Below are 27,194 nucleotides of genomic sequence, written 5' to 3' on the forward strand. Positions count from 1 at the left end.
TCTGACATGCAGATGAACCAATAAAAATGTGACCTTTTGGCATGTACATATGTATATAAAAAAGATATCTTGACTTTCTTTCAGTGAAATATTTGAAGGCTTTAGAATGTTAAACAAAGCCCAGCTGGATTGTCTGCGCAAGTTCCAAACTCTGAACTGTTCCCATGATATCTAGTTTCAAAGAATTCTACTTCTGTAAACTAGTGAGTGAACTAACCGCATGGCTATAAAAACTTTTAAAACTTTTATTTTCTTTAAAAAGCATTATGTGTGATTTTTTTCCATGTGTGTGGGGAGAAATAGAAATTGGTTTGGTTGAAAAGAAATATAACTGTGAATACAAACACAATAAAAATTATCAAAGTTAATTATCCATTTGGGGTATGAAAATTATGCCAATGATCTCCAAGAACATGCTTTTAGATCAAATATAAATATCAATATCCTATTCTTGAGCCCAGGATAGAGTTATTGAGAATTTCCAGATTACCAGTGCCCTAACTGTGAACTTACTACTTTGAAAGGGACAGACACTTTGACTCTTCTGCATTCATCTTCTTAGTTTGAACCCAGTTAGCCAACCCAATAAATAGCCACATGATGAATACTGATGCTTTGTTTTTGTTTTACATGTCAAATTACATTTTCGGTGGTTTGTTGTTATTGTTGTTGTTTGTTTTGCTAGCCCTGAGGCTTGAACTCGCAGGGCCTGGGCACCATACCTGAGTCTTTGTGCTCTATTACCTGAGCTACAAACTCCATTTCTGACTTTTTGATGCTTAGTTGGAGACAAGAGTCTCATGTACTTTCCTGCCCAGGCTGGCTTTGAACCACAATCCTCAGGGTAGGTAGAATTACAGATGTGAATTAGTTTTAAATCACTGCTCTGCCTTTCTTTTTTCTCTCATTTTAAATTTTATTACTCTGCTTATTCACACTATTTCCTTCAGAACTATTAGCAGGCTGTCTCTTGTGAAAAATAATGTACTTTTTTTTTGGGGGGGGGGTCCTAAGGCTTGAACTTTGAGCGTGGGCACTGTCCCTGGGCTTCTTTTGTTCAAGGTTAGTGCCTTGCCACTTGAGCCACAGTGTCACTTCCACATTTCATTTTTCTTAGTAGTTTATTAGAGATGAGAGTCTCATGGACTTTCCTGCCAGGTCTGGTTTCAAACCACAAATGTCAGATGTCAGCCTCCTGAGTAGTTAGGATTACAGAGGTGAGCTACCTGAATGTGGCTCCAAATGTGCTTCTTGATGGTGAATTTTCTTCAGCTAGGCTCCTTGCAGATTCAATTTCACTTCTCATTTCAAACCTTCTTTTAACCCACTTCTTCATGTTGCATTTAAGTTTTTTTGTTTTTTGTTTGTTTTCCTTTTTACTATAGTTTTTTTAAGTTTTTAATATCTTAGAGGCTTCAGACTTGATCTTTAATACCAAAAAGGGGAAAAGATAGTCTCAATGAGACTGATTTTGTTTTGTAAGAAGTAAGCACCCAGCCTCAGATGACATAGGTAATTAAGTTTTCAAGGTCAATGTGACACATAAGACAAGTTCCAAAGAGACCCTGGTAAATCAGTCTCAAGTGAAGAGAATCCACGCAATTATTTACACTTCCTGCCTAAGAATTATCTTCCAGTCTCTGTAGTTAATCCTGGAATTATAGCTGAACCTTCATACTTGGAGGAAAAAAAAAAAGAGTGAGTGTGTGTGTGTGTGTTCTTTTATAAAGGCAATATAAACCAACTCTCCTTTTTGTCCTGAATGCATTCTCTAAATTGAATTCTGTAAGTTCCCCTCTTTAAAGGGGAGAGCATCGGGTTGTATCTTAGAATCCAGGCACTTGCTGGATCCTACCTAGGAATGCTCAAGGAAGCTTGTAGCAGCCAAACCTTGACTTCTTTCAACCGCCCTCTTTAGCCAGATCAGATACAAGGACACATGAACTTCCCCTAACCTTTAGTTCTAGATTTATAAATATGAAAACCCACCCTTTCCTTCTCCTAACCAACAGCTATGAATAAGCCCTGGAAGGAAGGGATGGGAACTATATGAAGACTCAGCCCACCAAGGACTCCAGTCAAGAATTTCCGAGGGAAAAATATCTAATGGGTTTCTCTAGGCTGTGGTGATTTTCCTCAGGACGTCTCACATGGTGGAACAATGAGAGGCAAGGTTAGAGCTGATATATTAAAAGCCTCTGGCACATCCAGTACACTCTAACCTTATAACCTTGCAATCATTTGACACCGCAGGAACAAATTCGGAACAAGACTGTCTTCCGTAGACATTTGCATTTGCATCAATGGTGGGGTAGTTGTAGGATGCAACTTGCAAAAAAGAGATAGTAGTTAACCATAATCTTTCTAGTATTATTAATCAAAGCTAATTTCCAATACAACAGGACTGTACTTTAGAGCCTTTCATCCTTCCTTGCGGGTTAATTGGAGATAAGATTTTTCTGCCCAGGTTGGCTTCAAACTTCCACCCTCAGATTTCAGGCTCCTGAGAAGTGATAGGAGCCATCAGTGATTGACTTTTTTTTAATGTATTTTTTATTTGATTTTATCTTATTGGCAATACCAAGGTTCTATTTCAAAGACTTGTGCTTCCTAGGCCAGCATTCTACCACTTGAGCCATGCTGACAGTCTTAGAGATTATTAAGGGCAAATGCTCTAGCCACATTTTTGCTAGGTAGTTTCATGGATATTCCTTGCTGATTGAGCAAATTCATAAGAAAACATTTTCTTCAAGTCACAAAAGGAAGGATGCAACGTTCAGAATAAAATTATAGAGTTTATCACTTTTAAAGATATCTAAAAGCTCAGAGCTCAGAATAAAAAAGGAAATAGGAATTGTCTATTTAAAAATATTTTGCTTTTATAAAACAAAATCTAGTTAGATTTCATTAATCTCCATTTATTTAAACATAATTAACTTTTATCAGAGCACAGTGGCTCATACCTGTAATCCTAGCTAGGCAGGAGGCTGAGATCTGAGGATCACAGTTCAAAGCCAGTGGGGACAGAAAAGCCTAGAAGACTCTTATCTCCCAAACCACAAAACCAGAAGTGATGCTATGGCTCAAAGTGGTAGAGAACTAGCCTTGAGCAAAAGAATTCTCAGGGACAGCACCCAGGTCCTGAGTTCAAGCCCCACACTGACAAAAAAAAATTACTTTTCTTGTGCATGTATGTGCCAGTCCTGTGGCTTAAACTTAGGGCCTGGGTGCCATCCCTGAGCTTTTGTGCTCAAGGCTAGCACTCAATCACTTGAGCCACAACTCTGGTTCTAGCTTCGTTTGGTACTTAATTGGTAGACTTTCCTGCCAGGGCTGGCTTCAAACTGCTGTCCTCAGGTCTCAGCCTCTTGAGTGGCTACAATTACAGGTGTGATCCACTGGTGCCCAGTAAAAAATATTTCACTTTTATAAAACCAAAGCTAGTTAGATTTCAGATTCCATTTTATGGGTTATGGGGATACAGTGAATACATTTGATTAAATTTTCTACCATCCTGCAGCACTGGCTTCTTTCATTTCTCATGCAAACTATTAAATAAGATCTTTATTTTGTTTTCATCAATAAGTAATACTTATTTTATTTGGCAGGGATATAGTAACGTCCATGAGATCTGTTCTTTGGGGCTAGGTGTGAATATATTTATTCATAATACACAGACAGACATGAATTTCTTTTTATTTTAAAATATTTTAACAGATGATAAATGCAGATAGTATAATTTCTAAAATATAGTATAGTATAAAATAAAAAGTAAAGATTTTCCCAAACCCTTCTTGAAATGGATTGTTGGTATATTTATTGGTATTGCATTTAGATTCACAGATTAATGAGGGCAGAAAACATCTGTAAATGCAGTTTGCTTTGCCTATGCCAAAATCATATATTTTCCAGTTCTCTTTCTGCTTTTCTTTTTATATTCTCAAATACACTTCCTTCACACAGCTATCCTCAGACTTTCATCCATGTTTTAGAAGGACTAACATTCTCTTGACTCTCATTCATTGCTCCCAGATACTTCATCATCATATAATTCCAATACCCATCAATTTCTATTATTAGGACCTTACCTCTCTCTCCTGCTTCATCATTAGATGCCTCTTACTCAAGATATTTAACAAAAAACCTTGACTACAATCAGACTACTGTGTTGCACTTCTTGAACAATTGAGACTCAATACTACTTGTAAAGGTTCATGTTAAGGTTATTCTTTTTTTGAATGAAAAAGTTCTTTGTTGCAATACTGTTCTGGACATGAATGTTTATAGGAAAGCATCTTAAGAAATCACATCCTTCAATGAGACCTTTAGCTGGAACCCTTTATCTGAACTTTTTGTTTCACACACATTAAGCTGTTGCTAAAAAGCATAGGTCCTTTAAAGTTCAGGGGGAAAGTGTTTATAAAGATCTAAGACAGAGTTAAAGACAAAGTATAGCCAGAGGCCTGGTTTCCTGAGAAGGGGAAGGAGTTCCCCACTAATCTGTCATGCTTCTGTCTAAGGGGATATTAAAGCCATCCCAGGCTCCTGTGTTTACAGCCAGTCATGGGTCTCACAATATCTGTCTGTGCCAGGGAGTCACATGATTAAGGTTCCACTCCTTGCTCCCCATAGCTCCTTGTTAACTGTAATGGAGTGAGTAATTAGAGTATTGGTGTCAAAGGCAAAAAGAGACACTGAACCCCTTATTGTTAGTTACCATCTTCCCAATCAGTGCCTGATGTGATTAAGAGGAAAAAAATATTTAAAGGTGTAATTGAACTGGCTAGGAAAGCCACTGAGTTATTCTCTATCGGTCCTGTTTGGTTTTGTCTTGTTCATTACATTATATGAATTCTAAATGAAAACACTCAGTAAACTTTTGCTAATTAAAAAAAAAGTGGTGAAGACAGGTAGATCTAGCTGGATGCTTTGGTGTACAATTATAGTTCCAGCTACATGAGAAGCAGAGGCAGGAGAATCACTTGAACCCAGTTGTTCAGGGCAATGTAGCATGGCCTTACCTCTTAAACATTAATTGTTAATACATTGTTAATAAATAGATGTAACATAAAAAGTCATTTTACTTCATGAGAAGTTTTATCACTCTGTATGTGTGCACACGCGCGTGCACGCATATGCCAGTCCTGGGGCTCGATCTCAGACCCTAGGCTCTGTCTCTGAGCTTCTTTTAAAGCTAAAGGCTAGAGCTCTACCACTTAAACCACAGCTGTGCTCCACATCCAGCCTTTTGGGTGGAAACAAGAGTCTCACAGACGTTCCCTCCTGGGCTGGCTTTAAATGCCATCCTCAGATCTCAACCTCTTGAGTAATTAGATTTACAGGCGTGAGCCATCGGCACCCAGTTTTATTTCTTTTAAGCTACCCAAGAGTTGGAGAAATACTGTTGTTTATTTCTCCCCTGCCCCCATTTCTTTTTTACCTATATTATGCCAGAGTACTGAAGACATTCAGGTGGTGCTGATTTTATGGCCAATACAAGGCCTTTCAAAGTCAATTGATTGACTTAATATTGGCCCAGAGTTGAGAGATCATGAGAGACAACTTGGGAACAGTTTGTTAAAGATTTAGTACGGTTCTCAGAAAGAAGGAAGCGTCCATTCTGTACATTGAAAGTAATACACTTAGTTAAGCAAGGCTTCCTAAGCCAAGTGTCTGATGACTTAAGGGACTATTAGTATATGAAGCCTCTTGTCAAGTCCAAACCACTCTTTTCATTCCAGCCCCCTAATCCATGGAAACTGAAGTGTGTTCATGTCTTAGTCCTTCTAAGGACATACAGATGCTCTTCCAACTGGCATTTAGACTGGTAAAGGACACAGTACCTCTCTGCCTCTCTGAAGATGAAGGAAAGACAATCCACTGCAAAATAGAGAAATAGCTGAGAAATAGTTATGTGGTCGGTGGCTGTCCAGAAGTGAAGATGCAGATGGAGCTGTGTAAAGAGGGAAGAACCATATGAGATTTTGTAGACTGAGATGGGGAGCAGATACACAGAATACAAATAATGTGTTATTTTGTCCAGTTATTGAGTGGGACACTGCCTTAGTAAAGGGCTAGGGAGCAGAAAAAGAAGTTGAGGCATATCATTTTCCTTAGGAAAGAAGATTGTGTCAGAACAAGTTCTAGATGTAGGACATGAAGCTCTCATTAATGTTCAGAATATTAGTGAAGCTGGAGAATCTGTGAAGAATTTCTGTGAAGAATCTTAGTAGAATCAAAGGAAAATAATAGAATTCATAGACAGTTTGAGCAAGAAGTTAAGAACAAAGGCTTGATTGTAGGGCAGAACTTGAACTAGAAAGTGCAAAGAAGGAGCTTGGGAAGTTGACTAGTTAGTTACATCAGATTAACAGGGCTGAGATTGGGTCTCTGTGTTGTGAGATCCAAGATTTGTCTAATCAATACCACAAAAAGATATTTCTAATTAATATCATAAGAACATTGTCACCCCATCGTTTAGGTTGTGCTCACTCTGGCGACACATATACTAAAATTGGAAAGAGAGCCTTTAGGTGAAGCTTTCAGAAACCAAACAGAGCAACAACAGCACAATTTAAGCTTTACTACTAAGGAAATAAAGCAGCTGTGAAAAAATTAACTTTCGTGATTTTAAGCTCCTGTTATAGCATAATCTGGGTCCCTACCGTGTTAGTACAGAGAAGCACTAACTTGATTTTGAAAAGAGGAAAAAGACATACACACACACACATACACACACATACACACACACACACACACACACACACACACACACAAATTTAAAGATGCTGGCAGCGGCTCCATTGGGTTTCTTTTGCTGTTGTTTTTCAGTATTTTTGCTGGAGATGTATTTAGGTCAGAGTTTTGGGTTAGATCCCTCACTTTCCCAGGAGACCAGCAGTATTATTTTCACTTCTGAGAAAAAAAGAAAAAAGAAAATCTAAATGATACAATAGATATGCTCAGCTCCTGTGACAGTCTGTCAAGGAAAAAAGAAAAGTTTTCATCTAAGCTATGGTTCTAATGCAGCTAGGCACACTATTAGACCAAGCAAAGAAAGAAAACTACATAAATGCCATCTGATAAATTTTCAACACTCTAGAAGACACTAACAGAAGCTTTTGTCTTTATCTTGCCCCAATTTAGGTTGGCCAGCCTGGAAAGATTTAAAAATGCATTAATCACAATCCTTTATTCTTTCTAAATTTCATGCCGATTTGAAAGTATTATTTAGAAGCAGGGAAATACCCAGGGTCGGTCAAATTGAAAGCCGCCAGGACTGTCCTATGGCCTTGAGACTCAAGTGCCTGGTTTGCTTTTCCCTCTCATTCTCTGTAGTGAAAAATCATTATAAACCTTTCCATAATGATAACTTGGATTTCATCCTCTCAACAGGAAACATTCTTACTACATCATAAGAAATAGGTAGAGGGGCTGGGAAGGCGGCTCAGTGGTAGAGCGCTTGCCTTACATGCCTGAGGCCCTGGGTTCGATTCCTCAACACCACATAAGCAAAAAGAATAAAGCCGGACGTGGTGTTGTGGCTCAAGTGGCAGAGCACTAGCCTTGAGTTGAAGAGCTGAGGGACAGCGCCCAGGCCCAGAGTTCAGGCCCCATGTCCAGATCCCCCTCCCCCCAAAAAAGAAAAGAAATAGGTAGAAAGATACCTAGACAGATAGATAGATGCATGCATGCATACATACATACATACATACTTACTTACATAGATGGAACTTCATATTGGAATTGGCGGGCTTAACTATGGAGCGTAAGAAGTCCCATAATGTACCATTTGCAATCTGGAGAACAAGGAAAGCAGACTGATAGTCTAACTCAGCTCAAGTTCATAGGCCTCTAAAGAGGGAGAGCTAAGGCTGAAGGCCTAAGAAACAGTCCTCTGCGCCTACTAGTGTAGTCCCAGAATCCCATGGACAGGGAACTTGAAGTTCTCATGTCAACAACAGGAAAGGATGAATATTTGTATCCTCCAAAAGAAGGTAAATTTGCCTGTCCTCTGCACCTTTGTTCTACCTGGATCCTTAAATGATTGAAGGGTGTCCAGTTTCATTGAGGGAGGTTTAGAATTTCTCCATTGCCTTAAATTATCTTTTTTTTAATGGTTTATGACCTCTCTCTTTTTAATTAAAACTTTATATTCCTGATATGTAAGTAACTATCTTAATTTTCTTTTCCTTAGTCTAATTCCCCAGCATATCTTTTTGTTTGTAACTTTTACTTTCAACCTTTCCATATGACAATACTTTTGATAAAGCTCAAAATATTATAAAATATTATTTTTATTAAAGAGTAATACCTCTGGAGAATTCAGTTATGAAATGTAGTGGGGTTTTATTTTATTTATATTTTTATTTATTACATTTATTTTATAACCTTCCACATTTTTATTTTTTTGCCTTGTTCTTTGGCTTTGTTATATTTGTTCTGTTAACTATCAACATCATGGTAGTGATCAGGATGGAAATATTTGTTTATTGAACACCAGAATAGGGAAAAGAAGTTCCAGATAGTCCTTTCTCTACAAATTGAGCCTCACATGTCAGTCTTTCACAATTCATGAGTCTTCTTCCCAGATCTTTCTGAGTGAGTAGGGGGCGGGGTGTATGTGTACGTGCATGTGCATGTGTGTGTGTGTGTGTGTGCATACATGTGCATGCACACTGCTAATAGGGATTGAGCTCAGGGCCAGGGCACTGTCCCTTAGCTTTTTCAATCAAGGCTCGCATTCTACTGTTTGAGCCAAGCGCCGCTCCCAGCCTTTTGGTGGCTAATTGAAGGTAAGAGCCTCATGAACATTCCTGGCTGGCTTTAATTTACATTCTTAGATCTTAGCCACATCAGTAGCTAGGATTTTAGGCATAAGCCACCAGGGTGCAGCCGGATCTATTTTTAAAAATGTTTAATTTGTTGCCTTGCAGTTTTCCCTAAATACAGCTTGATTCAACTGAATCAATAAGAGGTAATTGAGTAAGTTAGTTACGCGTGAAGAGATACCCTTGCCGGTCTGCTGTGGCTCCACTGTCTTGCTGACTGTTAAAGTAAGTTAATAACCTGGAACAGTGTGGGGGTTTCCAGAAAGGACAGGGTAGTGGTCCAACATGTTTTAATTAGCAGCCAGAAGAGAGAATTGTTTATTATTTTCATTATTTTTTTCAAGCAATTCCCCAAACTTACCTTGCACCATTTTCACTTTTTCAGCATAAAGAAAGAGCAATATATATGATGGCTCAAAGACACACAAACCTTATCTATGCTGAAATACACTCAGGAGCAACCTTTGTCTGATGTTTGAAATTATACTGGGCAATTCTATTGTAAGATGCTCCAGACTGACACCTGAATATTGATGCTCCAAGTCAGGGCTTAGGGTAACTATGAAAAGCTCAAAATAGCTTTTGTCTACCAAGTAAATGGCTGAACACAGCTGCTGTTAATCTTGTACTGAGTTCTTGAAAAACATATAGATCTTCCCATATTTGTTTGTTTGTTAGGATATATTGTACTTGTGCAAGTCAAAGAAATATACTCTTTATCTGACTTATATAACAGCAACCTCTCTGTATATCACCTTTACATTAACAATTTTTAAAATGCAAAACAGAAAAAGGAAGAAAATAGCAAGAAGAAAACTTAGCAGGTGATTGGGAAGAATCTTTACATACAAACACATAGAGCAAGAAATCTAACAGAATAAGGGGGTTTGGGATTTAAAATGTAGCTATTGGGACACTAGCAGGAAAATATCTTTTCAATTTCTTGGCTTGCATAATTTAATTAAAAAATAATTTTTGTTAGATTAAAAAGTGAAGAATACATATGACAGAAAATTAAAACCTTAACTGGCATGAAAAAGTACCTAATTACTAACCATTAATTTGTCTTCCTATTGAGACACATATACCAAACAAATAATAAACCATCCAACATTTTTGATCTATAAGAAAAAAACAAAATAAAAAAAAATTAAAGCAATGTATCTAGGCCTTTAATTTAGCTCTGCTAGTTTTCTGGCAGCAGGTTCCTGTGGAAATCTCACTGTAAGCAGGGCATCTTTTTGATAGAATCATGTTTGAGTACACTGTGAAATTTATCATTAAAAATAAAGCAAGAAAGGGTGCCTGTAGGTCACACTTGTAATCCTAGCTATTCAGGAGGCTAAGACATGAAAATGGAATTTCAAAGCCAGCCAGGTAAGTAAAGTCTATGAAACTCTCATCTCTAACTAGCAAATAGCTGGTAGAGGTATGGCTCAAGTACTAGAGCACCAGCCTTGAGGAAAAAAACTAAGAGATAACACAGGATTCTAGATATTGCATACAGTGAGATATGCCTAAGCGCCTCTTCCTATTTATATAAAATAATATACTGAAAAAGCTAAGAGAGAGTGTCTTGGCCCTTGAGTTTAAGCCCCAGGACTAGTACCAAAAAAAAAAAAAAAAGGACTCTTAAGATGTTGTTTGTTAATTGATGTGTGTCTTCAGCATTTTTGGCTTCAAGAGCATACGGAGAATACTACTTAAGTATATTTCTAGTCAATAATTAAAAAATAACAAGTAAAATATCATTGTCCATCATCTATCTACTACTCAAAAAGAACTATTAAAACTGAGGCTAATAGAAGAGACAAAGAATCAAAACATGCCCTTATATTGCTTAATTCAGTAAGAAAAGCAGCCTAATTGGTTTCTTGGACTCAAAGTGATCACCTTTTTTATTTTTTATATTTTATATTCTACTTGCTTGGTCTTCAGGTAGTCAGAAGCCACATGAAAATACTGAAGTGATCACTGGCAAAGATGAAATTCAGGGGTGTGGTAGGGGGAATGATTATGCACCCACACTCCTGGATATCAGGTCTGTCTTTGTATGTTAAGTAACATCTGTCTAATCCTTTGCCTGTTTCTTCAAGTGAACTAGACTTCCTAAGAAAATTCTATTGAAAAAATGATAAATATTTCAGGAAAGCATTGCAATGTGAAATTCACTTCTACCAAGCTCCTTGTCACAAATTTCTCTGTCTTGCTCTCCACCCAAGAGCTTTTCTCCTTAAGACAAATCTTCATGTTTGTTTTCTTCCACCGAATATAAGGCCTTTCGTAGAGTTTAATCAATATCGTTTGAATGATGAAAGCACTATGTTCATGTGTGGAAATTAAGAGATTATCTAAAAAGAAAATATCTATCATAAATTTATCATATTTATGAAGAAACAGACTCCTTATTAAATTCAGTAGAATTCTGAATTTGAATTGTTCAAAAGTGTAATGGTAAAAGATCAAACTGAACAAACAGTCACTCCATGTAAAATTACAAAGGGCTCGATTTATTCCACTGCTTACATATTTTGCTCCTTCTCTTTTTCTACATCCTCTTGAATATGGATTACAAAAGCTTCCAAAAGGCCAAATAGTAGTTAGGGTAAAGAAATGGGAAGAAAATAGACTAGGGGTCACTGAAACTTGAAAGTAAATGAATGTTTTAAAAAGACTCATTCAGCTACAAATAGAATTATATTCCTTAATTGAAAACTGTTTAACATTATTTTCAGGCCTTTTTTCTTTGTCATATTCCTTCGAGTATTACAAATCAAAATTATTTTCCCTACTAATTTCACAATGTTCCATTGAACACTAATTATATTACAACATTTTCCAAGCACAGTCTTTGGTTCCCAGGAGAGACAAAGAAGTTTCCAGAGCCATTGCTTGGCTTCTATCACTAAGGCAGAGGTTTGAACTCACTGCCCCAAGTTGAAATTACTTGGAATGTGGTTAGAATTTTTAAATTAGCTTCCAGCTTCTAAAAATTGGAAACTTTGTTACAAAATATACAAATAGGGCTGATCCTGTAGCCTTGTGGTAGAGATCTTGCCAGGAATAGGAAAGGCCATAGTTTTGATTCCCAGTACCCCTTCCTCCCCCCCCAAAAAAAAAACAAACAAAAAGAGACGGGACAAAATGGGAAGGAAGGAGAGGGGTTAAAAAAAAAGTCAAACCCAACAGATTGAGGTTGTTGGGTTTACAAGCATTGTAGCTGACAGCCCCTCTAGAGGGGTTCTAGTCTCCCCATTCTCACTATCCCATTTGGCTGGTTTACTCACTAACGTTATGTGCCTGAGCCACTGTAGATATTTGAAGTTTTTGCTTATGTATTTGTTTTAATGCATTATGATGGGGCTAGGGGAAGTACAGAAGATGGGGAAAAGCAAGATGGTGTGTTATGACAATAATAATATCTAATTCCAATGGTTAGAATATGAACCAAAAGAGCATTAAATAGGTTGCCCTCTCTGTCACTCCTTCCTGTCTCAAGTTTTAAGAGTCAGCTATGGGAATTTTCTTTCTTTGGCAATACCAAGGTTGGATGTGGGGGGTGGGGAGATTAACTAGGGAGGGCTGAGATGCCACTGTGAGTAACTTCCGGGTAGCTGATATCCAGCTGAGGAAGTGAGCCGTACAGCCCTGTATCAAGTCATTCTGATTAGTTTTGTTTTTACTCTGCCATTGAGAACAAATACTTGGTGAACCTAGCACAAAATCAAACATCATTTATGATGGATTCTTTTTCTCACATATTGAAACCTTTCAGAGGACTCTTGATTACTGGAGAGAAAAGGAAATACAATACAATGGTAATGTGTCTGAGTTCTGAGTTTTAATATCAAGAGTACAGTTCAGGTGGATCAGGTGAAAAATGTACTGTAAAGTCAGCTCCTTATGACACACCAATGAAAGCTAAGGTGATGAACTAAACATTGACTTTGGTGATCCTCTTCCATCTAGTAAATGTCACTATTTAGCCACACTCTTACTAACTTTTCCATTCCCTTTTTCCTGCACCTTGTCAAGGCTTCTTCACAAAGGTTAAAGTCAAGTTCTTGCTTTTGCTAGAAAAGTACCTCTTGAACCACAGCTCTAGTCTTTTTAGCTGGAATCTTGCTACCTCTACCTCCTGAGAAGCTGAGATTATAGTCATGTACCACCACAGCTGGCACTCCTCCTGGATCTTTGTTAAACAGGAATTTCATGTTCTTGTTTGATGTGCCCATTTAATGAGACAATTAGGTCTTCAGCAGTGCAGCATCCCTGCCCATGGATTCCATCGACCGCTGATGAAAAATATTTGGGGAAAAATTGTATCTGTGCTGGAACATGTACAGACTTTTGTTATTGTTCCCTACACTATCCAGTGTAACACCTATTCGCCTAGCATTTATACTGAATTCTTACCATAATTAATCTAGAGATGGATTCAAGTATGTGGAAGAATATATATAGGTCATAGGCAAATATTATGCCATTTTGTATAAGACACTTGGGCATTTTAGTATTTGAGGAAGTAGGAAGTAGGGGAGGGGTCCTGGAACCAATCCCTGGAGGACGGCTATATATATAAGTAGTAAGAGCCACCACTCTATTGAATTCTTATTATGTCCTCAGTGCTTACATGCAATATTATTATCCATGCCACATAAAAACCCCATGAGATGTAACATTATACCTCATATATATATATATATATATATATATATATATATACACACACACACACACACACACACATATACTGGGGCTTGAATTCACCCTTAGCTTTTTCATTCAAGGTTGATGCTCTACCACTGATTAGGCTATGATTCTAATCTGAGCTGCAGCTCTACTTCTGGCTTTATGGTGATTAGTTGGAGATAAGAGTTTCACAAATTGCCTAGGCTGGCTTTGAATCAAGATTCCTGGATCTCAGTCTCCTGCACAGCTAAGATTATAGGCATAAACCACCAATGCCTGGCTTAGACCTCCTTTTTGGAAGATGAAGAAGCAGAATTTTTCAGGATCTAAATGACCTATTCATCACAAAACTAGTAAGTGTCCGGCTCCAAAAATCTTACTTTCAATTATTACACCAGGAAAGAATTAAAACTATGAAAATTAGAGTCTGGTCTTAGTCACAGGCTTTGTCAGTAGACAAAAGAATAGAAGACATTTGGTGAAAGCCAAATGCAAAACTGAATATCACCAAGAGAAATGTTACATTATGAGCAAGCCACACAGCACAACGAGGAAGATCCAGGAAAATCAGCATTAATAGTCAAGAAGAGGATTGAGGTGTGAAGGTTAACATTTATTCTGAAAGGATGAACACTGTATGGGAGGTCAGGGTGTTATCAGGGATGCTGATTCCAAAACACCTAATTCAGTTATAGTCAACCATAAATGTTCTTGTAAAATAGAAGCATTAACCATTCATTTTTTTTCTTTTCTTTTTGATAGTCCTAGGGTTTGAACTCAGGGCCTGGACACTGTCCCTGAGCCTTTCTGTACTCAAGGCTAGCTCTCTACTGCTTGAGTCACAGAGCTACTTCTGGCTTTTTCTGGTTATGTGGTACTAGGAATCAAACCCAGGGCTTCACGCATGCTAGGCAAGCACTCTACCACTAAGCCACATTCCCAACAATTTATTCTAAAAATTGGTATACTCTGGGAGAGATGCTCAGAAGTATCGACGGACTTTCTTTTTGGTTTGAACTTGGAGCCTCCAGTTCTTTTTTATACACTCTTCTTGCACCTCCATTCAGACTGTAAACTGTCATCAGGCATGGGCCTGGCATGCCTTTGATTACCCTTATGTCCCCAGTAGTAGCTGAATGGGGAAAAAACTCTGGGGAGACAGAATCTTTTGAGTGGTACTCATGCTCTCCAAAGCTGAATTCTGAGTTAGAGATTTTATTTTGGAAGCCGGCTACCAGTGGCTCATGCCTGTAATCCTAGCTACTCAGGAGGCTGAGAGCTGAGAATCATAGTTCAAAGCCAGCCTGAGTAGGAAAGCCTGTGAGACTCTTATCTCCAATAAACGGCCAGAAAACTGGAAGTGGCACTGTGGTTCAAGTGATAGAGCATTTGCCTTGAGCTGAAGAGCTCAGGGGCAGCACCCAAGCACAGAGTTCAAGATCCAAGGCAAACAACACCACCACCAACAAAATGGAGGTGAGAAGAGGCTTGTTCTTATGATCTGAAACTCAGGCGATGAAATCGATATATGTTAAGCTAAAAGACTAAATTCCAATTCTACCCTCCTCTTTTCTACCCCCTTACCTACTTTTTATCTCACGTCTAGCATTTATTTTGTTTGTTGGGAAGCTTCCTTTAGTAGGAAGCACTCTCCAGGACAGAAGGGTTCCTGGTGTCTTCTGCATGCTGCTGTATCAAAGAAAAACATCAGAAAGCAGTAAACTCGCTCTTCTAAACAGAATAACTGAGTTTATGTCAGTAGATTTTCCTTATCCAGAGATAGTAAATGTTCATGAAATTCTGGCCTGAATTTTTTTTTAAAGACATGATCGTGATTGTATTCTATTGTGATCTTCAAAAAAGGGCCTTCTTATGATGATAGGAGCTTTCAAACCACGCAGTTTCACTCACCTGAGGGCTGTGGAAAAACCAAACCTCAGAATCTCATCAGAGACTCTAAACCTGCAGTCTGGGACCCAGCCCGACCGTGGTGGAGCACAAACAGCTCCCGAGATGGGCTGGATTGCAGTCCAAAGGCCGGTGAGGGCGCCCTCCCCTCAGCGCTACACACCCACGGGCTTCAGCCAGGACGGAGGAACGTCCCCCACACAAGGACTTTTCTTCCCCATTCCACCCATCAGGAGACACCCATCCATGCCCCATCTCCTTAGCGCAAATTTCTGCAAAGCCCGCCGGAATAAAAGGCGAACACACAGGGGGCAGAGCACGTCCAGGGCCACCAAGTACGAGGGAACGTGCGGGGTGTTCCAGCCTCCAGCCAAGACTTCTCCACTAAGTAAACTCTAGCTTTTCGCCTTTGCCCCCGAGGCCAATGGTAGGCGACTTGTAGGCGCTACCCGCTGCAGACGTAGAGGCTGGGAGGAAACATTCCAGTCTGGGGCGGAGGGGGCGAGGGGCGGGTCCAGGGAGGGGCGAGAAGGGCTGTGGGCGGGGTCTCGAGGTGGGCGGGGCCTGGCGGCGCCCTGCGGCGGCCCACACCCCTGCGGCGAGGAGTGGGCGGCCGGAGCTTGGGCGCCAGGCGGAGCCCGAGGAGCGTCCGGGTCTGCGGCCCGGTGCCCCGCCCCCGCCGTGGAACCCGCCGTGGAAGGAGGCGGCGCCGCCAGGTGTGGCCCCACCCCTCGGGGCGGGCCCCGCGGGAGGGCGAGGCCGGCGGGGCGCGCGGCTGGCAGTGCGCTCGGGCTGCCGGTACGGGCGAGCGCGCTCTTCTCCGACCGCCAGCCATGGCCGAGCAGTGCCGGAGCGCCTCGCCCGGCTCCCGGAGCGCTCGCCCTTCTCGATCGCCGTGAACACCCGCGTTCTGCCCGGACCTGCGGCCAGCGGCACGGGGCGGGTGAGCGAGGATGCGCTGAGTACCACGAGGGCGCGTGTCCCGGGTGCCGCCACCGTGGGACCTGGCACGGGATCCAAGCTGCGGCGGGCTGCCTCGACTTCCCGTCGGTGCCCCTGCCGCTGTGCCCCGCACTTGATGTGCAGGGACCAGCCGGGCACCATGATCCTCACACGTAAGCGTGCAGGCGGGCCTGGGGGGCGCAGGCAGGGGTGGGGGTCGCCCCCGCGGAGGCGGTGTCCCCCCGCCTGGCCCAGTCGGTGCCTGTCGTCCGGAGCTTTTGAATGGCTTGATGAGAAGTGTGTGTGTGTGTGTGTGTGTGTGTGTGTGTGTGTGTGTAAGAACTTGGGAAAGGAGGTTGGATTTCGGATCTTGTCCATTGGCCATGCGTTGCCCGGGTGTGGGGGCCTGCCAGGGCCGGGCGGGGGGACCTCCCCCGAGCTGGGAGGGCTCTGCTGTTCTCATTCTAAATCCCCCCCGGCTGGCTGGCCTCTGACCCCCCGGGGGCACAGCGTGACTCCCTTGCTACCTTGCTTTCCGCTCGGTGCCCTGCTGTCTGCAAGGAGAAGCCTCCTTAGGGGACAATGTAGACTCCGGTGGCACTGCTTGAAAGTTTATTCTCACACACATACACACACACACGAAGTTTAAGCGGGGCTTGCTTGCAAGCTTGCTTTTTCTGTCTGGATCTAGAGCTGCGCCTTCTCCGAGTCTGGTCCGGGGAAGTCTGGGTTTGATGGTTTCTGGAGAGGGTGAAGGTCCTCCTCTAGGCCGCGTCCCGGCTCCGGCGGGGGCTGCGGGGAGGGCTGGCTGGGAAGGCTGAACTTTCCCACCGCCCGCTGGGTCATTGGTCCCTATTCCGGCAAAATCCCACAAGATGCCCACGCCCTTGGCCAGGCTAGATCGTGGGCCGCGGAGAGGAAGGAAGCCGGCTTCCCGACACGAGGGTGTGTGTGTGTGTGTGTGTGTGTGTGTGTGTTCAGATCGAGGCGACAGCCTCTTGGAACCGTGCCCTGTTCCGTGTCCCTGTCCCCAAGTCCAGCGTCAGGGAACCCAACCTTTCATCTTTCGGGAGTTAATTCCGGCCGCAGCAAATCCACCCCGCTCGTGGAACTGTCTGCATCGCCGACTGGCCGCGGGAATCCTGGGTCTTGAACCTGACAGATGGGCGACCCTAAGTAGTGACACTACTTTAGTGTGGGTCCGCCCTCCACCCCGCTGGGATAAAGACCGTTATTGACACGCGTGGAGGTTGTCAGGATGCCAGGACCTGGTGCTGTTTGTAAGGTGTCTGATGCTGACCCGCCAACATGGTCACGAATCGGCTCCTTCTTAGCAGACAGAGGTGGTTGTAAGCGGTGGCTGGTGATTCAGAGGACGGCAGCAGCTATCCCTTACCATACTTGTGACGCATTTGGTTAGAAAAAAAAGTCACAGCTCTGGAGAGGGCAGAATACTGGGTCTCAAGTTACTTTTTTTTTTCCTCCAAAATTCTGCTGGCCGATGGGGGATGAAGGAAAATAATAGCCCAGCAGAATGCAGGGCCCAGAATGTACGTCTAGAATGTACGTCTATCAGCGGCTGGAAGAGGTTGACTAATTCAGCATCCATCTGGACTGCAGGCTGGTCCTCTGCGGAGATAATTTGCAAATCATAGGGGTGGGATGAATGGAGGCACCCAGTGCCCACTTGGCAGGCGGATTGCAGCAGATGGTCAGAGGGGTGTCCTGCAAGGCAGCAGCCCCCACCCCCCAATAGAACTAAAGTCCTAAGGAACGAATGTCAAATGGGTAGCCGATGTGCATCCAACAGCTATTTCGAGCTTTTTCTCAGAAAGTGCTGGCAGTTGACTGTCCTCACGTTTATTGTAGTGCGCCAGATTCACAGTGCAGTCCAAGCCTGGGCACAGAATTTTTTCATTAGCATGACTGCTCAGAAAGTTTGAGATGAAGTACAGCACGCTGACTTTCTTTCCCAGCTGTTTTTTTTTCTTCATGTTTGCTTTTGTCAAAACCTGACTTTATTTTCATTTAAGCTGCATGACACTTGGTCTTTAATGATGTAGGAACTCAAGAAGGCTGACCAGTTTGTTGTCCTGGTGCCACAAAATCAGAATAAGTAGCCTCCAACTTGAATTTCTCCCTAGAATGCATGAGCAAAGCATATTTGGTGACGTGTTTTAATTTCCTAATCATAAATCATATTAGAAACACTACTCACCCTTTAAAAAAGAATGAGTAGATGAAACAGACAATTCAAAATTGATTGTTGTAGTTTTCAGATTTTAATATAGTAGGTGAATCAAAGGCTTTCTCTATTATTCTAGGGCAAAGACAATTGGCCTTTGAACCCTAAAGCTTTTGTTTGTTGTTCTGTGTTGTAGTTCAGAGAACAAAGACCAAGCAAAGTTTAAGGGTACTTTTACTTAAAAAGTGGTGTTTGTGGGTGCTTCTGAAAATAGACCTAATCTTGATGTGTTGATGTATTGCGATTAAATAAACTTGGTGTTAAATAATATGCATGTAAACACACATATGTTTTGTGCAGGTCCTGGAGCTTGAGGGCCTGGGTGCTGTCACTTAGATTTTTTGTTAGCACTCTATCACTTGAGCCCATAGTTCCACTTTTGGTTTTTTTGGTGATTAATTGGGATAAGAGTGTCATGGACTTTTCTGCCTCAGTGGCTTCAAACTGTGATAGTCAGATCTCGGGACCCTAAGTAGCTAAGATTACAAGCATGAGCCACCAGAGCCCAGCTAGATATTGTCTTTAAATAAGTCACTATATAAATCCAAAAATAAAAAAATACAAAAATAAGCACTTAGGTTTCCTTGGGTGTCCCCATGGTGATTTTAAGCCATGATGCAGTGTTTAGATGTGAGTGGTATTTTTATGACTTAGATGTGAAAATATTCAGGGAAGGGTTCAGGAGAATGGGGACATCCAAAGTACAGTGAGTGAATAGAACTTCTTTGAAGAGGGCCTTGTTCTAGACAGGATGGTCCTGTACTGTAAACACAAGTTTCTCATGCCTAATTCTCCTTCCTAGCAACAGGAAGACGGAAATGAGGCCATACAAAAAAAAAAAAAAAAAGATCCAGAAGGGCTCCAGACAATGCTTGATCCACCCTGCTATTCACCCTGTCCAGTCAGAAGACCTGCAAAAGTAAAAATAGCTTCAGATGTTTCCTTTTCCTCCCTGGATATTACCAAATCAGTAAAAAACTCAGTGCTTTGGAACATCAGAGCAAACCCTGACCCCATGGTGTGACTGGCATTCAGACTCACATCGTGCCAAACTTATCCTTGAGATTATAAAGCAAATCCAGAAAGAAAGAAGATTTTCATCTTCAGTATTTGCAATCTAGTGATTTAAGAGTGATATGAGTTAGGAACCAAGAGAATTGCTTTAATTTGTAAGCTCACTTGCACCTCTTGAATCTCTTAAGTACCTTTTTTCTTTTCTTTTTTTAATTAGGGCCTGCTTCTCCAACTCCTAGTTTGGAAGCTTTAATGCAAAGGGGGAAAAAATCTATGCAGTATTCAAGGCATTACAAGAAAGAGTTCTTTTCCTGGGTGGGGGGTGGAAGGGATCAAGGTCAAAGCTAAAAAGCCAGCTACTCTGTCCTAAGGAGTATATCCTTATATTCTGGACTGTGAAAAGAGAAGGAAGGTGCCTTTCTGGAACAGATTTTCACAGCCATCTCTATTTCTGGCTCTTGGGCCATGGAGGAATGGAAACTTGAGCATTATTCCTCTTCTACGCAGAACAGGGCTATAGGGTAAAAAAGATGGTTTACAGGAATTGATTACTACTGAGAATAAGCATGCCTGGGTGTTTTCTCCAATTACAGCAGTCCTCCTTTTTCCTGAACGAACACATTCAAGAATCCCAGTGCAGACCTGAATCCACACATAGTACCAAATCTTATCAGCACAATATTTTTCTTAAACATACATATTAATGAAAAGGTTTTATAAATTACACACCATGAGAGATAAATAACATAATAGGACATTATGACTCTGTAATAAAAGTTCAGTCTTATAAATTCTCACTTTCTGGAATTTTCCATTTACAATGTTCAGATCTCACTTGAGGGTGGATAACTAAAACTGAGGGGGGGGGTGTCTCTTGTAGAGAGATTCCGTTAAAGTGGAAGGGGTGTGGCTCCAAGTGATAAGGGCTGGCCCTGACTGTCAGCCCTTTCCCAGCTGTGAGCCCCAGTTACTGTTAAAAGATTATCTTGATCAATGATAAGGGGTAGGAAATCTCCAGGGAAACTTTAATTAGGAATTCTTCCTTACCATCTCAATTAGTGGCAGACAGGAAGAAAGCCCTGCAAATGTAGCCAGTGTAGTTTTAGAGACCCCTCAAGTAGTCAGACTTTTCTAGAATGATCCATTGCAGTTGTAGAGGGTGTGATCATAGATTGCTAGAAGGTAAGGTTTGAGAATGACTTGGGCAGTGGTTTTGGCCTTCTGTTTCCAAGGCCTGGTGAATGGAGACATCACCTCTGCCTTTAACTTTTGGGGAAGGGATTCAAGATACCGTTTTTTCTCAAAGTCTTATATGTATTGATTACACTGGATTGCACACTTTGTCTTCAGTGAAAGCATTCTAGGAGGCTCTGAAAATAACATGAGTGGTACTTGGAAAAATGCCTGTTTGTTGGAAATGAAGATCTTGGGCACCCCAGGGAAACAGACCTCTGCTCAAAGTGTATCTTTCTCTTCATTGTAGTAGGGTGGTGTCTCTTCTGTTACTAGATTTCATTTCCTAGTGGACCTTGGGCCCTTTGTCTTGACTCTCCTAGTTGGCCTTTTCATGTCTGCCCTTCCCCCACCAGGAGAAAAATTAAAGCTAATTATTGAAGTCAGAGGTCTGTGGAGCTGAATCCTCAGATGCCTTTGTCACCTCCCATCCACATTTTGTTCTGTCGCCTGCCCGCCCACCTTTGAGGGCCCTGCAAAGGACTAGAGGTCGCTTCCTACTCTGGTCACGGAGGCGCCTTCCTCCTCCTGCCAGAGTCTCCAAAGGATGTCTTAGGGACAGAAGTTTTCCACACCCTGAGCACTTCCCTGGCTGGTAGCACTTAGGAAGCTGGAGATGAAGAGATGTGGCTGTCTTACTGTCACCTTGGGCACTTTGTTAGCTCAGTGACAAAGTAGATAGAACCTGTCAAAATCCCCAAACTGTCTCTTGCTTCCTGAATTTTGAGAAACAGTGCCCACCCAGAGCCTTTTCCAAGCTTTATAGTTTAGAAAAGGGATTTTATATAATGCTTATTATACATTTGTAAAAGTCATTGTGTGGGAAATTCCAGAGCTTTGCAAAGGAAGCTTGGGAAAACAGTGCCTCTTCCCTGCTGTGGGGCAGCTTGGATGCTTAGGGCCTAGTCCAAGGTCATGTGTGAGCTGAATGGAGTCTCAGACCACTTCCTGCTAGCCTGTTTAAACAAGGAGAGGAGAGCAACTGAAGGAGGATCTTTCCTAGGGAAGGGCTTGTTGGAAATTAAGCAGATGAATTAAATAGATGTTAAATTTCAACCACTAATTAGGTTCTGTGGGTTTGGGGACTCTGGGTGTCCTGAGATTATTAGTTCATCTAGAAGATAGGAAGTCATGGTTTTTGTTGAAACATTTCTTAGACACAGAACTGATTGTGTGGTGCTGAGGATATAGTAGAGTTCATAGGTTTGAACTCCACCCCACCTCAAATAAAACAAAGAAATGGACACATCAAATTGGTTAGTATTCCTGTTAGACATAAGGAGGGATCAGTGGCTTATATCTTTAAACAGAATCCCACATGTTTTTATTTTCACCAGTCTTTATATTTCCTTTTTTTATTGCTCTCTGTCAGAAGGAACTAAAACAAGGTTGAACAGGACTTGTTGTTTTAAATTGTGTTGAATGCTTTGCCATCATTTTTATTTTGAATCCAATGTTTTCAGCATACCACAATTTGCGCAAGATCTTTATTTTTCCTGTGTTGTAGCACGATAGAGGGTGAAATCCAAGGCCCGGCTGGCTTTATTAGCATAAACGTTGCTAAAATAGGTGTGTGGGGTAGGGTCAGGGAAGACTATGTGTGTGCCAGCCTCATGTTAAGGATAGGGGTTATTCTAGGTTTGTAGTTTACCTTTGATAAGTTGTAAAGGAAATGGATTGTATGATCTTAAAACATCTGCTGCCCTTTACTAAGAAAAGCTCAGAAAAACAAGGGCCCTTAAAAATATACCACTTTGATCATTTCTTTTCTCGGATCTTAAACCATGCTGTTGTTGTCTTTAAAACCACTATTACTGTGTGGGCGCCCGTGCCTCATACCTATAATCCTAACTACTCAGGAAGCTGATATCTGAGGATAACTAGTTCGAAGCTAGCCCAGGCAGAAAAGTCCCATGAAACTCTTATCTCCAATAGCCCACTGAAAAACCAGAAGTGGAGCTATGGCTCAAAGTGGTAGAGTGCTAGCCTTGAGCAAAAAAGTTCAGGGACAGCACTCAGGCCCTGAGTTCTAGCCCCACAACCAACAAAAACAAAACAACAGCAAAAAGTAGCATTGTGATTCTAAACAATTTTTTTCTAAGTGTATAATTTAGAGTGTATGAATATTTGATACAGAATTCTAGCTCTGTGTATGTGTGTGCATGTGTGTATGTGTGTGTGTATATACCAAAAGTGTTTGTCCTATCTCAGACTGAGATGAAATGGAGGTGATGATATGGTACCCATTTTTTCAATAGACTATTCATGTTTCTGTTGGACCTCTGGAGGAAGTAGATGCCAGTTTTTGATTAGTTGGGAGATGTTTTCTGTGCTTAGAAATCAATGGCTCAGCATGGAGTCTCGAGTGCCTGACTGATAGGCCTGTCACTCGTGAACTTATATTCATATGGTACTGAGTGGGAGAAGAATACTTCCTTATGATGTGTGCTATTTGCCTTTTCATGGGTTATATGTTAAAAGCAGTACTTTGCAAACCCTTGTACAAAGTGATCCCCCAAGGGAATTACAATTGATTTAATTTCTTCATTACTAAAGTGTCACTTCAAGTGCTTTTAATCCCTAGCACAGTGTTTCTACCAATGTTTCTTTCCTTCTTTCACAGCAAAACCATTTATTAAGTTGTCATCACGTCATAAGGTTAAAAAAAAGAGTTCTCCCCTTTATTGTTTCTAGGAATGTTCTTTACTAGAAAGCAGCATATCTGTCTTCAGTCTTCAAGCAGGAAGGGAGAAAGTAGGTGCATCAGATTTCTATTTCTTGCTAGTACTGAGAAACTAGTCTGGTGATTTAAAAGTGAGGGTTTATGATTTGATTACCGGTGCTGGAGTCAGGACTAGAGCTGGATGGCTTAGGAAGCTGGATAGCTCTGGAACCTTCCTGGAGTATATGGCCGATCCAAACTCTGGACCAGCTTTCTCACTTCCCCAGACCTTGCTGCTGGCCACTCCAGCTGGTAGAAGAAAACCCACAAACATAAAGATCATTAAGAAAACAAACAAACAAAAAACCCAGTTCCTATGCACAGGAATGTTTTCCTGTGAACATTTAGAATGAGGGCTGTGGGTATATACATTAGCAAATATATTTTAGTTTTATGTTCTCTGTGATAACACAGCCTTCATGAGATGATGAAATTGGTCTATTAAAAAGCAAATGGTATATTTTAATAATTTTGATAAATTTGTAGCATTGGGAAACAACTCAAAAGCAGTTTGTAATAATGTGATATTTTCAGGGAAAAAAATGTTTCCGTCTAATTCATGAGGAATCTAGAATATGAACTGAAAGACCAGAACCTGTTCTAGAGGATATCCTCTTGGAAAGATAAAGGAAATAGGAGTCAGAAACTTAGGGAGCAGCACAGTGTAAGACTACATCCCTTACTGTGTGGTCAGACACTTCAGTTTTACAGAAACATACGTGCACACCTGTATTTACTGGAACGTGTACTTTTCTGTTTGCATACAATTGTGTGTGTACCAGGGTACACACAAAATGTATTTTTTGTATGTCCTGGTTGGAAAAATTAAGACAATTTTACCAGAATGGAAATCAGATTAGTGTTGTTGTTGTTTTGTAATACTTGAGTTGAGTACTCTGCCACAAAGTAGTATAGGTATTGGGGATAGATGACAGAATAAAATAGAGAATCCTGCCCTTTGAGAGATCCCAGTGAGGATGCATAGAAAATAAATGATAAATGTGGGGACAGAAGCGGGGTAGAGATGGGAGAGGCTAGTCTGGGCAGTCAGAGGCAATTTATGTAGTCAAAAGCAGGGATACAGGAACTCTTGTTGGGGACACAAGAACCCTTGTTAAGACCTTGGCTTTCCCCCATGAAATGGGGCTTGTTGGTGCTACCTGGACCAGCACTCTTGGTACCTAACAGACACATGGGCCTTAGAATAGCTAACAGGAAAGGAATTCATTCCTGAGGACAGAGGATTGTACTGGACTGTGAATTACCTTTCCACTTGACTTCCTCTTAGGACAGGAACTTGGGTCTTTGATTGTCGCTGAGTGCAGCTGGCAGTACTCCTAGTTCAATAAATAGTGAGTGAAGGGAAAAATGAAGGCCAATGGACTTCCATAAATTTATGGCCACATTAGAACATACCTCAATGAATATTGGTGAGTTCCACATGGCCTAAAAAACATGAAAGAGTAGTTGACCTTGCTCTCCCAGAAGCTTTGGAACTTTTTAATCTTCATAATATATGCAGAAGATTTTTTTTTTTGAGGAGGGAGGCACCCGAGTATAGGAATTCTGCGAGATGCTGTCAGACCTTTTTCTGTGATTAGATAACATTGGCATTTAATAAATATCAAACATGTATTCAGCTGTCTGACTTAGCTCTAGTAGGAATTCATTTTGCATAGTTAACTCCTGATAACTAGTCTTCGGCAGTTGTGTGTTTAACATTTGTTTTCATAAATGTCAAGAGAAAGGGATTCAAGTCATAGCTAGAAGAAAGGTAAATATTAATAGAAAAAAATATTAGTGGCTTTTCTTCCTTTTCCTTCTTCGGGAAAATATATGTGTGTAGTTCCAATATGCAAAGAGACTTTGGCTTGCACAAATGGATGACGTAGGGATTTGTTGAAGGCAGGAGAGAGCGTGGGGTACCCTGGGAACTTCAGAGCTTGTGTTCGGAGGCCTGCCTTCCAAGAGCTAAAGGGACTGGCAGAGAGGCCAAGTCAGGAGGGTGAGGTGGTGGGTTACATCTCAAAAAGCAGTCTGAATTATGACTGAAATGAAGTAGGTGGTTGACAAAATCAATGTGGTTCAGAGATCCTTTTGGACCAGGTAGGATTTGTTAGGATGAAGAACTATACGGGTGTTCAATTAGGACTATTGGGATAAACTACAGAAAGAATCCAGAACAAAAATAAAACTAGGTATGTTTTATGACCACATTGACATTACTTAGGGTAAATGTAAGTTTTTACATAGTACCCTATCAGTGTTCTCCTTTGTTGAATAAATCAGAATACCTGCAAGTGAGTGCTTCCTGGCTTATAAAGCTCCCTTCCAGGCTTTCTGGCTCCTAATATCCTCTTGCCTTACTTTAAGCATGATTTGCTTATCCAGAACTGTCCCATGAAACCCACCCACAGGTAAAGATGAGCTGGTATTAAAGTCATTGTGTCCACCTGCAGGATAGCCCTTCAGACTTGGCTAGATTGTAGAGAATCAATGAGCAATCTTCCATCTAGATATAGGAATCTGTAAGGAACTTTTGTTTGGATCAGAAAGCCCTGACTGGCTGCTTGCCTAGAGCGAAGGCAGCACTCTGTAGCAGGGAAAGCACCAACTTTTCCATGAGCCTTTACCCATAATTTTGTCATAGTTCAGGAAATCCAAGGGATAGGGCAGGTGCCGAAATGTTTGCAGTATTCCTGTGATTCTATATATTGCATTTAAGAAACAAATGCAGCTTACGTTTGCATTTGTCCTAATTTGCCGGGTGTGTTGGGGAAGAAGGAAAGAATATGAGAGCTTCCACTATGACCCTTCAGCAGATAAAAAGAGGAAGGAACACTATCCCACTTAGACCCAATCAGTAGGATCAACTGAGCCCAGCAGAATGCTGATGGGTTTAGGGGGTTTCTGCTGACTTAAAGGGATAACTGGAAATGGGGACATCTCATCATATCAGGAAATGTGTACCTATGGCCTAATGGTTTCCAGCCATGCAACAGAGTCTCCTGGTCCTTATTAAGCTAACAGTGCAGAACTGCTTTGTGAATTGACCAAGGACTAAAGCTGCTTCCAATAAAAATTTCCTGTTTCCTCCTTAACACATTTGTCTGTTGCTTGCTTAGCAAAAGCCCAGGTATAAAAGACTCATTGTGTTTCCATTGTATTTGTCTTTTCAGATGGCATTTTTGCCCAGTGGGGAATATTTATTTATTTATTTTAAATGTCCTCCTTTTTGTTTTCACACCACCACTCACATATCCTCAAGGGAAAAAATCATACCCTGGCAACCAGAAGTCCCCAGAACTAGCCTAGGCAGATATTAAGGTGACTAAAGTGTTAGGTGAATGTTTTTCTTTACTAGTTTAAATTTTGTTTCTTGCTAAAGGAATGAACCTGCCTTACAGGAAGAGAGTTAGCAATTCTGTAAGTCTTCATTCTCTCTCCCAACGTAGCATGGGTCAGTAGAAAGTTTATTTTGGGGTGTTTGTTTTTTTCTGACAGTCAGGGGCCTCATGGCTCACTTCAGGCACAGCTCCAGCTCCACATCTGGTTTTTTAGTGGTTAATTGGAGGTAAGATTCTCACAGATTTTTTCCTACCGAGGC

The 27,194-nt window shown here is 41.2% G+C and overlaps 1 protein-coding gene across 2 annotated transcripts in view; it reads left to right on the forward strand.

Annotated features, from left to right (window-relative positions):
• The window catches only part of Dlc1 (DLC1 Rho GTPase activating protein), a 353,391-nt gene that overhangs the window by 293,556 nt on the left and 32,641 nt on the right, over positions 1-27,194 (forward strand). Inside the window, exon 1 of one of the 2 annotated variants that reach the window (XM_013026384.1) lies at positions 16,236-16,546. The exons of the other annotated variant lie outside the window; for it this stretch is intronic. Coding sequence (XP_012881838.1) covers positions 16,510-16,546 — 37 coding nt within the window. The 5' untranslated portion in view covers positions 16,236-16,509. Of the gene's footprint in view, positions 1-16,235; positions 16,547-27,194 lie in introns of those variants that run through there. 2 annotated transcript variants of the gene reach the window in all.

The sequence above is a fragment of the Dipodomys ordii genome, unplaced genomic scaffold (genome assembly GCF_000151885.1).
Source record: "Dipodomys ordii isolate 6190 unplaced genomic scaffold, Dord_2.0 Scaffold4, whole genome shotgun sequence".
Taxonomy (NCBI): Eukaryota; Metazoa; Chordata; class Mammalia; order Rodentia; family Heteromyidae; genus Dipodomys; species Dipodomys ordii.